Genomic DNA, 17,672 nt, shown 5'->3' on the forward strand with positions numbered 1-17,672 from the left:
AGCTTGACATTCACAGGACCTTCATTTGCAAAGTTATTGCAGTCAGATAGAGTTTTCCAGTGTCTTTTTCATCATCCCCAGCTTCTAGACATAGTTTGATGTAAAATCTTAGAATTTTGAGTGAATGAGTTTAAGCACAAATCTAGTTTTCTCTTCTTATTCTTTCTCTATTCTGCCTGATTTTTGGACCAAAAATGATTGAAGCTTCATGCATTCAAATGTATGCTTGTTTCACGTGGAGTCAGTAGGAGATTCTTATGTGGGGTGATTAAAAATTGACATATGCAGGATACATGAGCACAGGCATAAGGCAGTGGTGAAAAAGCTATATGAGATGCTTTCATGATTATTAACAAGCTGTCTTGTGAAGGTACTCCCAACAGACCTTCTTTTCTACAAAGGAATAGAGCTTTAAATGTGAGAGAGAGAGAGAGATGTGATTGAGGTGCACAGGAGGAACTCTGTCATTGAAATTAGTCCTTGCCTATCAGTTTTGGACTCTGGCATCAGCTTTCCCAGAACAGACTACGGCACCAATTCCCTGTCCCCCGGGAAGGACAGGAGGCTCTAACTTGCTATGACCACACTGAGACCATGCCAAATGGGCAGTGCTCCAGCTGTGAAAATCGGTTCAAGATCAATGTACATGCTGTGCCATGCTAAGTTGTTTCAGTTGTGTCTGACTCTGTGAGACCCTGTGGACTTCCCCCCAGACTCTGTCCGTGGGGTTCTCCAGGCAAAAATACTGGAGTGGATTGCCATGCCCTCCTCCAGAGGATCTTCCTGACCCAAGGATTGAACCCATATCTCTTAAGTCTCCTGCATTGGCAGGCAGATTCTTTACCACTTTTGCTACATAGGAAGCCCTCAAGATCAATAAGATAAGCCAAATGAACGAAAGGAAACATTGTTCCTCTCTTTTTAAACTTTAGTAAAGATGGTTTTTTCTATCCTTTTTTTCTACCCATGGAGATCTTTATATTCATGCTAGTGTCTACAATATAAACCAGACCCAAGGATTCAAAAAGAAATCCTGAAAATTAATCCCTCCCTAGTTTTATGCATAACTTCCTAGGGCCACTGCATCTAGGAAGGTACAGTTACACACACCAGGCGATCACTTTGTGGAATCCATCTGAATACATCTTCTGTGACATAAATAGATCCAGACTTTTTTTTGTCTTAGAATCTCAATTCAACTCTTTACACATGTTCACATCTTGCTAGCCTTAGGCATTTGAAAGCAATTAAACTTCCATCACACATCCCAGTAATAGTTTCAACAGGCTTCATTTTATGATGTTCTACCAGAAGCCATGGTACACCCTGAAGTTTCCAGAGTCATCTTTGAAAGAGCCAAAAAAAGAGGGTATTGTGATCACTGCTGGATGTTAACAAATGGGAAGCTGCTCTTTGCCACCCAGTGCCATCTGTCCATCTGTGCATGCCTAGTTAGCTGTAATAAAAAAAATGGCCTCAGCATGAATATAAAATAAAGTAACTTTGCCATATTAATAATATTTTCTCAGTCAGGGAAAACTCCTGATAGAAATGACTGAAGAAGGTCATTTCTCAGCAAGAATAAGGGCTCTGGGCCAGTTAACTTTTCTTCCAAACTTCACATATATCTTTTTCTGCACATACTATTTTAATGAGTTTTGAAGAAGAGAGCAGTTTTTAATGCGGTTGATTTGCAGAAAGCAGAGAGGATAAAATGTTCCAGTGTTCATTTGTGATGCATAGATAAATCCCAAAATGTCCCCCCTACCTTTGCTGTCTTATTCTGAGAATTCGATTTGAGTACTTTCGTTGAAAGAAATACTATGTGTCTTTTGTATAGTGGTGATCACTGAGTATGTGTATAATAGATGAAGATTTTGAATACTTGGGATCAAGTCCCAGTGAGTTTAAGACAGTTTTTTTTTTTTTTTTTAATACTAAGTTCATGAGACTTAGTATTTTCAACTGTAAATTGTGAATAATACTATCTGGCTAATAGGACTATTTTAAAGATTTCATTAGCTAATGTATTAAAAAGGTGCATGTATGAGATATGTTTACCACCCATACAAAACTTCTGGACCTCTTCTTTTGGGAAGCATACTTGAAACATGCTTGATAAGTGCACTTCAGTTATAGAGGCAGTAGGGTTAAGAGATAGCTACCTCACTGCATTTACTATTTTCAACATTGTGATTGACCATGATTTTATATCTCAATCAAACAGTGATTCTATCCTAACAATGCAGAGAACTTAGCTCTTCAAGTGATGTGCATCCAAAGAAGAAAATATCTACACAAACCTGTGCTTGAACAACGAGGGATCTGCATCTATAGATTAATTAGGAGAACTTTATCATCTAAAAGTAGTTTTGTAAGAGAAGCAAAAACATTTCTGGTAGGTAGCCCACATGAAAAGATATTGGCATGATCTTCTGTGTAAGCAGCTTACTTCTGGCACTTCTGGCGTGAGGGCAGGATATTTGTAAACCATGCCTGCAGAGACTCAAGCCCTATGCTGGAGATATAAGCCTAATTAACCAGGCTTTATCACTGGTAAACTAGGTTTCTAGGAAAGATACTAATTGTAGTAGCTTCAAGAAGTGACTCTGAAAGTGGGGTCCCTGAACCAACAATATCAGCATCACCCAGGAACTTGGTAGAAATGCAAATCTGAGCCTTACCTTGAAACTACTAATTGGTGAGGTTGCACAATGAGTGCCCTAACAAGTCCTCTGGGTGACGCACATGGAGGTTTTGGAAACACCGGCCCAAGTTATCCACTGTATGTAATGAATTAATTTCTCTCCTAGTCAAATTTGAGTGTTGCTAATTGAAATAGTATCCTCAGAAGAAATGAAAAAAATTTCTCTCCAATAATTTTTTTCTGTAGCTTGGATAAAGAATCCCATGTATGAAAGATGCTCTATAAAAAATCTCATCTCTTGTCAGTCTCTTACTGCATGCGTGTACTCCCAGCTGTACGCATTCTCCTTTTGGTCAATTGGATGATCACATTTCTCTTTTCAAACTTCAGGGGGGAGGGGGAACTTTTACATTATCGTCCTGTGTTAGTTCTGTGCTTCCTTACACAATTAAAAATTCCCAACAAGTAGTCTGATTTAGGGGCTTCCCTAGTGGCTCAGATAGTCAGGAGTCCACCTGCCATGCAGGAGACCAGGATTCAATCTCTGTGTTGGGAAGATCCCTTCGAGAAGGGACTGGCAACCCACTCCAATACTCTTGCCTGGAGAATCCCATGGACATACAGTCCATGGGATCGCAAAGATCGGACACAACTGAGTGACTAACACATCAGTCTGATTTAGCTGCTTCCGTTTCCTTACTCTGCAGTCTTTTAATTCTCCTGCAGTCTTGTTTCCACTTCCGCCTTTGAAGTGCAGTTACTCTTTAAGATGTTCAACCGTTTCGTGCTTGCCAGATCAGAAGGATCCTTGTTTTTCTCCAGGGTTTCATACTTTTGATCTACACAGTCCAGAACTACTTTTCCTTACCTTTCGTGCTGCAGAGATACAGCCCCGTTCTTCTCTGATATTCTCCTGAGTCCTTTCTCTCCCTTTCCCTGGGCCATTCCCTAAGGACTGTTGCTTTGAGAGCTCTAGAGGGAGAACACCTTGGCTCTCTTTCCTTCTCCACTCCTCTCTGCCTTCTTCCTTTCCTCCCTTTCACATTCTCTTAATTCCACATTCACATCCCTGCCTTCCATTCAATGACAAGGATCACCTCCTGACTAATGATTCCCAGTTCTACCATCTTCCACATTGACTTAATCCATTACCGACCTAGAATCTCTGCACAAGGCTCTCCTGTGTCATTTAAAACTCAGAACTTCCAAAATAGAACTATCAGTCATCTTTTATAAAGCAATTTCTCCCCCAAGGTTACCTCTATCCTCAGGGAATATCCTTCTCTAGATCACCCCATTCACTCTGATCCTGTTCACTCTGACTGAGCATCCTACAGTGTGAGATGTGAAATTTCTTTGCCCCTTTCTTATGTGATTTCTTATTTCATTCACCTCTTGCATAACCCTCTTTATGGTCTCCCATGCCTGCACCATTGAAATAACTAGTTCCCTGCCTCAGTCCTTCTGCTATTTCATACCCCACACATCAATGCCAGATCAGTCTTTCTAAAATATTAATTAAATAAATGATGTCATTTTTTGATTGCTGGCTACTTCATTACCTGCAGATTAAATCCATTCATGGGATTCCAGGCCCACATAGCTTTCTTGAGGAAGGTACCATTCCAAATATCCCTGTCTCATAATTTACTCCATGAATTACACCTCTATGAATCCAAATCTTAATCCAGGACATAAGAACCATCTCAAGTATTATTTCTTTTAAGAGAATATGCAGTCTTCTATAATGGCCTATTTTTGTGAGTTTTACAGAAATGTCCTTATTATTGTTCCTTATTTGAGTTTTATCTAAATGAAAAGGAATTTTCACGAGAAGCCTTACATAGCACTTGAAACTTACAAAGATAAGTGTTGGCTTTCTTCCCAATCAGAAGGCGGCATTCCTAGCTGCAAGGAATAAGCTCTTCTGTGTATCACTCTTTGGGGTTTGCCACCCATCATATCAACAGTAGGTGATGGCATCATATCAGGTGAGCCATGGATGTTTGGTGTAGTTGGATAAAATAATCATATCTTTGCAACCTCTATTAACTACTGAGTATGAAAATATACTAACCAGGCCTTGGAGGTCGTGGCTGTCCCACACGAAAATATAAACATCAGTCAGATTTTCTATGCCTTTATGCAAATTTAAGGAAAAGGCAAACATAAATGAAAGGTAAATGAAGCATTATCTATAAATAACATGTGAATAATTCAAAAATATGAATTTTTGACTGCTGGCTCATTAAGATCCCAGTCTGGTAATTGTTTGTCCAGGTTATATGACAAGAAGATCTAGGCTGGGGAGCTGACATATGGTCAATCTAATCTTCAATTAGCTTTCACCCAAAAACCCTTGTGGAACATTTTTTATTTTGTTCTCATCTCTGTCTAAACAATCATAGTTTCCTAAAAACAAGCCCAGTTGTGATCTATATATGCCTAGGAATACATGGCTAAGTTTCCCCAAGGTAGTAAAATAGTTTTCCTACCTCCAGTCAAGAAATACTAGTCAAGCACCTTAAACAAATTACTTTCCTATTATAGTCACTTTGGAAGCAAACAAAGGAAGAATGGCCAGAGAAGAAGAAAAAATAATTTGACATGTTTATCTTTTCTTAAATCCCCTTAAGAGAAGGCAGGCATATCTTCTTAACTCTGTAAATTTTAAAAAATAACAGTAAATATGTATCTTCAGTTCAGTTCAGATCAGTCGCTCAATCATGTCCGACTCTTTGCGACCCCATGAATCGCAGCACGCCAGGCCCCCCTGTCCATCACCTAAAACTCCCGGGGTTCACTCAAACTCACGTCCATTGAGTCGGTGATGCCATATAGCCATCTCATCCTCTGTCGTCCCCTTCTCCTCTTGCCCCCAATCCCTCCCAGCATCAGAGTCTTTTCCAATGAGTCAACTCTTCACATGAGGTGGCCAAAGTACTGGAGTTTCAGCTTTAGCATCATTCCTTCCAAAGAAAATCCAGGGCTGATCTCCTTTAGAATGGACTGGTTGGATCTCCTTGCAGTCCAAGGGACTCTCAAGAGTCTTCTCCAACACCACAGTTCAAAAGCATCAATTCTTTGGCACTCAGCTTTCTTCACAGTCCAACTCTCTCATCCATACATGACCACTGGAAAAACCATAGCCTTGACTAGACGGAACTTAGTTGGCAAAGTAATGTCTCTGCTTTTGAATATGCTATCTAGGTTGGTCATAACTTTTCTTCCAAGGAGTAAGTGTCTTTTAATTTCATGGCTGCAGTCATCATCTGCAGTGATTTTGGAGCCCAAAAAAGTAAAGTCTGACACTGTTTCCACTGTTTCCCCATCTATTTGCCATGAAGTGATGGGACCAGATGCCATGATCTTCGTTTTCTGAATGTTGAGCCTTAAGCCAACTTTTTCACTCTCTTCTTTCACTTTCATCAAGAGGCTTTTTAGTTCCTCTTCACTTTCTGCCATAAGGGTGGTGTCATCTGCATATCTGAGGTTATTGATATTTCTCCCGACAATCTTGATTCCAGCTTGTGCTTCTTCCATTCCGGCGTTTCTCATGATGTACTCTGCATATAAGTTAAATAAGTAGGGTGACAGTATATAGCCTTGATGTACTCCTTTTCCTATTTGGAACCAGTCTGTTGTTCCATGTCCAGTTCTGAGTGTTGCTTCCTGACCTGCATATAGGTTTCTCAATAGGCAGGTCAGGTGGTCTGGTATTCCCATTTCTTTCAGAATTTTCCACAGTTTATTGTGATCCACACAGTCAAAGGCTTTGGCATAGTCAATAAAGCAGAAATAGATGTTTTTCTGGAACTCTCTTGCTTTTTCCATGATCCAGTGGATGTTGGCAATTTGATCTCTGGTTCCTCTGCCTTTTCTAAAACCAGCTTGAACATTTGGAATTTCACGGTTCACATATTGCTGAAGCCTGGCTTGGAGAATTTTGAGCATTACTTTACTAGCGTATGCATATATAATAAATTGTGTGCATATGCACCAAGTATAATGAAGTACATTGTACATGGAGGAGAAAAACTCAGCAGTGGTTTCCTAAACTCTTTTTACTTCATCTCTGTAATGATGAGCCTGCCTGACTACCTACAGCTGCTGACCAAACATATCCCAAGGGGCGCTTTGAAGTGCAGACCCCGCAGACAGCCAAGTATCAGTGTCTGGAAACCTTCCACATGCAATTCCTTGATAGTGCTGGTGATGGCTGGCATCTTTGGATCTGGCTGCAGTTGTTAGTAGAGCCTACAATTTTAGGAAAAGCAAAGGAAAACTAAAAACAAACCATGCAAAGTAAGGCAATAAGGCAGGTGCTGGATGTGGGGTTTTTCCTGCCCCCGGGGAGTCTGCATTTTGCAGGAGGAGGCAGAAGAAAGCACTGCAGTTCTAGTTCTGATTTCTCTAAGAAGCTTATGTGCTTTTCATGCTGAAATTTAAAGGATACATAATAAAGAGATAGATATCTGAGAAAGAGAGTAAGAAAAGGGAAGAAAAGGCTAATTCTGCAAGCATCCTGTTTTCATTTGTCAAGATGTTTGGGTGTAGAAATGCTGACATAGACGGAAGAGTATTACTTCTGCTTCTTCATGCTTATGAATCTTACATTTTATGTTTTCCTATTTAGCTGTTTACTTCTACTTTAAAAGAAGCAGTACTTAAGCATTTACATTATTCATGTGCAATGGGGTGTGTTTCACGCCCTCTGCCTGGTTTGATTAGTAGGTGCGGGAGGTGCAGGGTCCCTGGTGGGAGCAGTTATTTCAGAACAGGTGGTTCAGCACATTGAGGATCAAAGAACCCAAAGGTGCGAGGACTCCAGCAGCCGCAGGAGCTCTTTGATCTCAGTGGAAGTTTCAACCCCACCCTGCAGATCGGCAGCCCCCCTCAAGCCAGTAATTTGCATTTGCCTAACTATCTCTCAGCCTGGTGGCTTTCCCCTTAGGTAGAAGAACAGCAGCCTGACTGATGGCAGAAGACACCCCACAGTCATGGTTGGCATCCAGTTCCCCCACAGTCCACTCTCTCCCCCTTACTTCCGGCCACGTAGACTGCTAATGCCCATGCCCTGCCGACCACTCTCCCCACACGCCAGGGCTGCCATGTTACTCACTGCGCCAAAGAACGGTACACAGACCTGATGATTCTTTAATCAGGAGGCTCCATTCTGGCCCCAGCTTCTGGCTCCACATCGCTGAATCCAACGAGAGCTCCAAAGCCCAGTCCAGATATCACCTTCCCCTCTATGTCATCTTCCGGACTCCAAATTTCAGCTAACATTCATTGAGTACTTTCTATAGAGCAGGCTCTCTTGGAAGCTTTTTATCCATTATCTTTTTTTTTTAACTGATTTCTTTTCTTGACTTTTGAAGTCTTTTGTACACACTTACAGTGATTACACAGTTACCACTTTTGTTTCTTAGTGAAATCATAGAGCTATTCTTATCTCATCCCCTGGCAGTCTGAGAACTCACAGCATTTTCTGTTTCTTTCAGAGCCTCATTGTGTTGACTGTAGTAGGTGCTCCAAACTGCACAAGTGATATCATAATTAATGGGATAAATTCTTAGCTTATATCAGTGAAGTGTATTGAAACTGTCCCTTTCTAACAATTGAGTAATCGAACCTAATTTATCAACCACACTTTATATTTTGATGATTGAATACGTCTCAACAAATACAAAGTTCAGAATTCCTGTACAGCTGCCTCCCAGTTACTAGGCTATTGATAGGAAAAGACCTGAAAGTTCAGCGCCACTCCATGCTCCCTCAGTTCCACGTGCGGTGGCCACTCACCTGGTTTGCCCATGAGTAAGGAGTTTCTCCAGGACATAGGAATTCTGTGCTCAAACCAGGACAACGTTGGGTAAACCTAGACATTTAGTCAAACTAGTCATAAGAAATGATTTCCCCAATGGAAGAAATTGACTGTACTTTTATACTAAATGCTTAGGAATGGATAGCAGTCACTTAGTGGTATTTTTTGCAGTCACAGGCAAAATTTTAAATCTCTCATAGCCATTTTTGTTGTTGTTTGCCCTTCTGGTTGCTACATAGCATTCTCTGTATATCTGACAGCTGGTAGCAAAAAGCCTTATTACTTCAGGGAGCTCAAAAAAGTTAAAGAACAAACAAACTTGTTCCAATCAATTCCTTTACTATATTAGACAGGGCTTTACTAATAGCCATTTAGAGTTATCATGAAATAGCCAATCAGTGTGATATTTCTTTTTAAAGGGTTTAAAATAGCTGGCATCAATAAGGATATATCAAATTCCCTGGTTATAACTTCCTGTGCCCCAAAATTCCAATTTTTCTTTGCCTACTAAGTTTTCTAACTTTTCTTTAGAATTGACTTTTTTAGGTCTCATAGCTAGTACTGCTGTCTAAATCAACTGTATCTGCTTTTGAACTATGCAATTATTTACTTGTGTATTTAGTGACTAGCTCCTCTTGGCACTTCTAGTCTCATCAGAAAATGAAAATATACCTCCCAGGAACATCATCTATCTTCCTCTCTTTGCTTGTCCACCCAACTGTCCAAGCAGGGAAGCCTTTGGATTACTTGGAATAAAAGCTAGTTATACTTCTGGCACAAGGCAGCTCCACTTTTTGGAACTTCTCTGCATAAACAGTCATGCCACCTAATGGAACAAATATACTAGTAAGCGAGTTTTTCAAATTCCTTTTATTAAGTTTGTTCAACCACATTCTTCAAAGAGTTAGATTTAGTTTCTGAAATACCTATCATAGCTATGCTTCAAGATATTTAGTCTTTATACATGCTTTATTCCCTCATTGTCTTTCTAAATACTGAATCCATAGAATTTTGCATTTGGCACAGTGCCTGCATGGAGAGATTCCACTTGATCATCATAAAATTATTTTCAGGCTCAGGTCATGGCATGAGAAATGTGCATAGATAAAACTATTTTAGTTACGGAATGGTCATATCACAACCAGTTGTTTGCATGGCATATTATATACAGGTAATTGTAAAATTTTTGAAAGTGGGAATATTGGCGGTACACTAGGATACATTTTTAGTTATTAATGATGAGTTTATAGGAGTCTGTAACAAAATGAACAGGCCTCCTAATTCCCCCTTACAATTCTCCTGGAAACATTTTATGCCACTTGGTGAATTAAATACAGTTTCTCAGATCAGTTACATTCATTTACTTCACAAATACATTTGGAACTTCTTCTCTAAGCCAGAGGCCCTGCGAAGAGAAATCATACCCCGTGTGGCATGGTAACAATGGTAACAGTGTGATGAGCGAGATGTGACTCAAATGGTCACCAAAACAGAAACAAGCAAACAAAATAAAACACATGTTCTGAATTTATAAGTTAATTTTAGAATGTGAAACTTCATGTCATATAAAAAAATTATTACATGTCACTTATATCTCATAAAACTACTAGAGCTTTCAAACCATTTAATGGCTATTTTCCCTGTTAACACCATATTTTGAAGGAGTTTATCTGCCCAACACATTTATTGTGTAATTATTTTCTCTTTAGTATTTACCAAAAACCAAACAAATAACTGCCATTCAGAAGAGAGTTGATACATTGCTGGCATTGCCCCCCTCCTCCCAAAAAAAGAAAAAATAAATTTATTTCATTTTTTTTTCCTTCAGCTGTGTATCATGATTGTGGACAGATTCTCAATTTCAGTATATTAAAATATTTTAAAATGCTGCAAGTCTCCATTAGAGATTTGGTGGCCTTCACTGATCTAGTCTAATTTCCTTGTTTATTAATATTCTAGTAATAAAAATTTGTTTTCTGTTGACTCGCCATTCTGTAGTTTAACGGGAGCTACTCAGCCTTTGTTCTGAACACCTCCTTTGAGTATTACATGAACAGACCTTGTCTCTGGAGGGTAGGAATTGAGTCGGAAAAGGAAACAATTTACAGCCTTCATAAAGACTCAAGGTGCTTTTCTACTTAACTCAAGTGGTTGTTTAACAGCCATGAAGTGTTTGTTGTATTTGACAGCTCTGCGTGTTAATTTATTCTAAAGGTTGTTAAGTTGACAATTATTGGGGGTAGGGAGGTGGGGAAGGGCAGTGTGCAAAGCTGAGCTGGGGCCGAAACACCCATTTTGCAGACTATTCAAAATCCTTACCCTCCCCAAACCCACCCCCTCACCCTCTTCCCCGCCCCCTTCATATCAATCAAATCTCTCATCTTATTTCCCTGAACTGAGATTAAATTATAAATTATACTGGTTTAAAATCACTTGACACTGGCTTGGAGATATTTGGGTACCATGAAGAGTTAGAGAGCCTCGCATTGTGTCTTCATCAATAATTTCAATTCCTCCAGGGCAAGAAAATACCTTTGAATATCCATGGTGAAATGATATAGACTGTGGTTAAGTGATAAGTGACAACATAGGATTTCAGTGAACTTTAACAAAAGAGCTCCACAATTTGGTTTCCTTAATCCCAAATTTGACATTTCTCCTCTATTATATGTGTGTTACTCTGTATCTCTTCAAATTAAGGAGGCAAGCTTGCCTCATGTAATATTATGTAACTAAATCTAAATAGACTTGTTAATAACAGTTACCAATTTGTGATGTGATTATTGATGAGTTTTAATTATTCTTTTCTGGATGTATTTACAAGTTTTTACAATGAACATACATTATTTTTTAATTAAGAAAAATATTTATAATAAAAGTTGCAAAAGTACCTGTATAAAAATTCTACATATATCTTTGCCATAGCAGAGTAAAGTAGGACTTTGTGTTTAAAGATATAAAAGAGTTTAATGCAAGGTGGAGATTTTATGTATTCAACTGGGATTTTAAAGTATTTTTAGAAAGAGTTGCAAATGTAGATATCACTGTATCATCATTAAGTTTTCCTATATATAGGTAAAGTTTCTGAGAAAGTTAGGTCAAATTTAGCTTTAGATAAATAGATATTCTCACTGAGAACTAAAAGTTTACAACATCCAAGGATAAGAAGGTGTCAGGAAAGTTTAGAAGCCTCCAAATATTTCATGCATAAACTTTAATAAATTTTTCATATGCTAGAGGAAAGGTAATGATTTATGTCTTCTAGGATTTTCAACCAAAAAACTAGATATGTCAGAAAATTGGTATTTCTTGCATGTTAGTTTTGACTGCACTAAGAGAAGTTGTGTACACTTCTCTTTAAACCTACTAATTATTTTATCTTACAAATGGAATGGTGTTATCACTTGAATACAAGTGGTTAACAGTGGAGCCTGGTAGTAAATCTTTGTGGGTTAGAATTTGGCTCAACCACTGAACTGCTAGTCAGTCTCAGCCAAATTTCTTTCTCCTCATCCATGAGTGATAATAGTAATAGCACTAACATCTTAAGATTGTTAGGAGGATTAAATGTAAAAATATGGACTAATACTTGCCATGTAATAACAATTCATAAATGGTAGTTCTGTTACTAGTTACAATACATATTCAGTGAACAATATGCATTCATCTTATTTTCTTCTTTTGATTATTTACTTGTTTTATTTGTTTTTTAATTGTTACTAGAAGGAAAGCTTGGCTCCCATTGGGTTGTGTCTGGCTTTTCTACAGAGTGAAAGTATAAGTCAACATATATAGCATAGGTTGCTACCAACCATGGTAAAGCTGACCAACTTCTTGCCTTCTGTAGTGAGCCATCTCTATGGATTTGGACTGATGGATGCAGAAGCCATGGTGATGGAGGCGGAGAAGTGGACCACTGTTCCCCAGCAGCACGTGTGTGTGGAGAGCACAGACCGACAAATCAAGTAATGTTTGCTGCAAGCAGACAGCATGACCATTCCCTAAAAGAGAGCTGGCCTATGCAGATGTCTTGAGACAGCCCTGTGTTGCACATGAAAACTAGTAGTTTGTGTAGTTTTTTTCTAACGTGATTATAAAATCTTAATAGAATGTCTAAGACCCTAAACTGTTAAATCCGTCCTAGTATAACCTGCCATGCTCTACTCCAGAGGATCTTTTCAACCTAAGGATAGAACCCAGGTCTCCCACATTGCAGGTAGATTTTTCACCATCTGAGCCACCAGGAAAGCCCGCTAGTATAAGCCAAGAATCCTTAAAAGAAAAGCATATTTTATAAGGGGATGGGAGAACCCTTACAGGAGGATGTTCTTCAAGTTTCTACTCTGTAAGTATTTCTGTCTGATGGTAGAAGTATCTCCCATAAGTTGGTATACCCCCAAAACTCGACCTTATGTTCTGGAAATTTAGTTGCTTACCATGTAGTTCTCTGAGAGTGATGCAGGATGCACAGTAAATGAGATTGCACTTTACTCAGATTCCAGGGCCCAGTGTCCTGTTTCAGTCACACAAACCTGGAGGCTGTGCAACAGGATTTACCAAGTGATGGTGAAGTCTCTCCTAGGCACTGAATTTGAAGAATTAGGATTTATGCACCCCACTCCAGTAAAATCCCATGGATGGAGGAGCCTGGTGGGCTGCGGTCCATGGGGTCGCGAAGAGTCGGACACGACTGAGCAACTTTGCTTTAACTTTTCACTTTCACGCATTGGAGAAAGAAATGGCAACCCACTCCAGTGTTCTTGCCTGGAGAATCCCAGGGACGAGGGAGCCTGGTGGGCTGCCGTCTATGGGGTTGCACAGAGTCGGACACAACTGAAGCGACTTAGCAGCAGCAGCAGCATAATGATTTTATTAGTATTTTGCTTTTGGCTTTCTTTTTATACAGAGTTAGCTCAGAAAAATACTTATGAACTTTGGTTTGTAATAAGAACAAAGCCATTATAATTCTTGAGGAAACTGTTAGGAAGCAGAAACAAATGGACTAAATTTTTTCTCATTCTACCCATTTGTGGCAAAGAATATGAAAAAAATAAATAAAGGAGTAAAAAGTTAACCAGTATTTATTGAGTTCTTAGCAACTTAAAGTGTGTTTTCTTCTTAAAACTTGATAACAACATGGGTTTTATTCCCTTTTGACAAATGAAGAAATGAGATCAAATGGAATAATTGTTTATTTCTACACATATTTCATTTACCAATTCAGCATCTATTTTTCTTTCATTTATTGGATAGCAAGAATGGGACTGGTGGCACATGCAGCTGGGAGGAGTCCAGATCTCCTCCTGCATGTGCTGCATCTCTGCGCCCTTTCTGCCCGATGCCCAGGACCCTCAGAGCCCAGTGAAGTAGCTCAGACACAGCTGACCAGAGGCACCCAGAGCCACGTCAGAACTTTGAGCAAGCCCTGGTGACAGTGACCAGCTGTCACCCACCAGTCTTCCCAGCCAAACTTCAAGATGCTAAGCCTGAAGCTTCTGAGGCTGTTCAGCATGGAACATATGCCCCAGAGATCAAGCCCTGAGCCTTTGGAATAGGAGCACTGACTCTAAGACTAGGGAGTATCAAATAGTGAGAACTCATACAAAGGAAACCACTGGAATACAAGACCCGGCATCACCCAACCACCAGTAGCACCCTGTGCAGGACGCCTCATCTAAACAACAAACAAAACAAAAATACAAACCAAATCATCAGCAGACAGGATTACCACCTCACTCAGCCTTGCCCATCAGAGGAAAAACAAACAAACAAAAAAAAACTCTGCACAAATCTTACCCTATACAAAGCTCACACCAACCACTGGACCAATTTTAGGAGAACAGAAACCAAAAGAAAGAAAGAATTCAACCTTCATCAAGGAAAGAATTCAAATTTCCTTGAAGCCTGGGAAAGGAGACCTCAAACACAATAACTTAAAAAAAAATAATGGAAAGGCAGAGAAATACTGCACAAATGAAGGAACAAACTAGAAACACAGAAGTCTAAATAAATGAAGAGGAAATAGGGAAACTACCTGAAAAAGAATTCAGAATAATGATAGTAAAGAGGATCAAAAACCTTGAAAACAAAATGGAGAAAATGCAAGAATCATTTAACAAAAACCTAGAAGAATTAAAAAATAAACATATAGAGACAACACAATTACTGAAATTAAAAATACTCTAGAAGGAATCAATAGCAGAATATCTGAAGCAGAAGAACAAATCAATGAACTGGAAGATAAATTGGTGGAAATAACTTCTGAAGAACAGAATAAAGTAAAAAGAATGAAAAGATCTGAGAACAGTCTCAGAGACCTCTGGGACCATATCAAACACACCAACATTCGAATTATAGGGGTCCCAGAAGAAGAAGATAAAAAGAAAGGGTATGAGAAAATTTTAGAAGTGATTATAGTTGAAAATTTCCCCAACATGGAAAAGGAAATAGTCAATCAAGTCCAAGAGGCACAAAGAGTCCCATACAGATAAATCCAAGGAGAAACACGCCAAGACACATACTAATCAAACTGACAAGGATTAAACACAAAGAAAGATTATTAAAAGCAGCAAGGAAGAAACAACAAGTAACATACAAGGGAAACTGCGTATGCTTAACAGCTGATCTTTCAGCAAAAACTCTGCAGGCCAGAAGGGAATGGTAGGATATATTTAAAGTACTGAAAGGGGAAAATCTACAACCAAGATTACTGGACCCAGCAAGGATCTCATTCAAAAATGATGGAGAAATAAAAAGCTTTTCAGACAAGCAAAAGTTAAGAGAATTCAGTACCACCAAACCAGCTTTACAACAAATGTTAAATGAACTTATATGGTCAAGAAATACAACAGAAAAAAAGATCTACAAAATCCCCAAACAATTAAGAAAATGGCAATAGGAACATATATATCAATAATTACTTTAAATATAAATGGATTAAATGCTCCAACCAAAAGATACAGACGAGCTGAATGGATACAAAAACAAGACCCATATATATGCTGTCTACAAGAAAGCCACTTCAGACCTCAAGACACACATAGACGGAAAGTGAGAGGATGGAAAAATATATTCTATGCAAATGGGAAGCAAAAGAAAGCTGGAGTAGCAATCCTCATATCAGACCAAATAGACCTTAAAATAAAGAAGATTACAAGAGATAAGGAAGGACACTACATAATGATCAAGGGGTCAATCTAAGAGGAAAACATAACAATTGTAAATATCTGTGCACCCAACATAGGAGCACCTCAATACATAAGAGAAACACTAACAGACATAAAAGGAGAAATTGACAGTAACACAATAATAGTAGGAGACTTTAACACCCCACTCACACCAATGGACAGGTCATCAAAACAGAAAATTAATAAGGAAACACAAGTCTTAAATGATACATTAGATGAGATGGATCTCATTGATATCTTCAGGACATTCCATCCAAATGCAGAAGAATACACCTTCTTTTCAAGTGCACATGGAACATTCTCCAGGATAGACCATATCTTGGGTCACAAATCAAACCTCAGTAAATTTAAGAAAACTGAAATTGTACCAACTATCTTCTCTGACCACAATGCTATAAGACTAGATATCAATTACAAGAATAAAAGTGTATGAAACAGCAACATATGGAGATTAAACAACACGTTTCTAAATAACCAACAGGTTACTGAAGAAATCAAAAGGAAATCAAAACATTTCTAGAAACAAATGACAATGAAAAGACGACAACTCAAAACCTATGGGGTGCAGCAAAAGCAGTTCTACGAGGGACGTTTATAGCAATACAGTTCTAGAAACTCAAGAAACAAAAAGAAACATCAAGTAGACAACCTAACTTTACAACTAAAACAACTGGAAAAAGAAGAACTAAAAACAAACAAACAAACAAAATTAGTAGAAGGAAAGAAATCATAAAGATCCAAGCAGAAATAAATGAAAAAGAAACAATAGTAAAGATTAATAAAACTAAAAGCTGGTTCTTTGAGAAAATAAACAAAATTGACAAACCTTTAGCCAGACTCATCAAGAAAAAGAGAGAAGAATTAAATCCACAAAATTGGAAATGAAAAAGGAGAGGTTACGACAGTGCAAAAATACAAAGGATTATAAGAGACTGTTATGTACAACTATATGGCAATAAAACAGATAACCTGGAAGAAGTGGACAGATTCTTAGAAAAGTTCAGTCTTCCAAGACTGAACCAGGAAGAAATAGAAATTATGAACAACCCAATTACAAGCACTGAAATTAAAGCTGTGATTTAAAAAACTCCCAAAAAACAAAAGCCCAGGACCAGATGGCTTCACAGGAGACTTCTATCAAACATTTAGAGAAGAAATAATGCCTATCCTTCTAAAACTCTTTCAAAAATTGCAGAGGAAGGAACGCTTCCAAACTCATTCCGTGAAGCCACCATCACCCTGATACCAAAACCAGACAAAGACAACACAAAAAAAGAAAACTACAGGCCAATATCATAGTATATTGACCTGTAGCATATTGTATCTGATGAGCATAGATACAAAAATCCTCAACAAAATTTTAGCAAACAGAATTCAGCAACATATCAAAAAGTCCATATACCATGATCAAGTTGGGTTTATTTCCAGGATGCAAGGATTCTTCAATATATGCAAATCATTCAATGTGTTACCCCATATTAAACAAATTGAACGATAAAAACCATACGATCATCTCAATAGATGTCAAAAAAGCCTTTGACAAAATTCAGCACCCATTTATGATGAAAACTCTTCAAAAAATGGGCATAGAAGGAACCTACATCAACATAGTAAAGGTCATATATGATAAGCCTACAGCAAACATTATTCTCAATGGTGAAAAACTGAAAGCATTCCCCCTAAGATCAGGAACAAGACAAAGATGTCCACTTTCACCACTATTATTCAACATAGTTCTGGAAGTCCTAGCTACAGCAATCAGAGAAGAAAAAGAAATAAGTAGAATCCAGATTGGAAATGAAGAAGTAACACTCTCACTGTTTGCAGATGACATGATACTGTTCATAGAAAACCCTAAAGATAGTATCAGAAAATGACTAGAGCTAATCAGTGAATTTAGCAAAGTTGCAGGATACAAAATCAATACACAGAATAAACTTACCTAAGGAGACAAAAGAACTGTACACAGAAAATTATAAGACACTAATGAAAGAAATCTAAGACCACATAA

General features: G+C 38.4%; 1 protein-coding gene across 4 annotated transcripts in view; it reads left to right on the forward strand.

Annotated features, from left to right (window-relative positions):
• The window catches only part of PCSK5 (proprotein convertase subtilisin/kexin type 5), a 516,633-nt gene that overhangs the window by 287,796 nt on the left and 211,165 nt on the right, over nt 1-17,672 (forward strand). For 3 of the 4 annotated variants that reach the window (XM_061425568.1, XM_061425565.1, XM_061425566.1), the window contains exon 11: nt 12,322-12,439. In XM_061425568.1, coding sequence (XP_061281552.1) covers nt 12,322-12,439 — 118 coding nt within the window. Of the gene's footprint in view, nt 1-12,321; nt 12,440-17,672 lie in introns of those variants that run through there. The other variant, XM_061425567.1, reaches the window with a different exon arrangement.

Source organism: Bos javanicus, chromosome 8 (genome assembly GCF_032452875.1).
Source record: "Bos javanicus breed banteng chromosome 8, ARS-OSU_banteng_1.0, whole genome shotgun sequence".
Taxonomy (NCBI): Eukaryota; Metazoa; Chordata; class Mammalia; order Artiodactyla; family Bovidae; genus Bos; species Bos javanicus.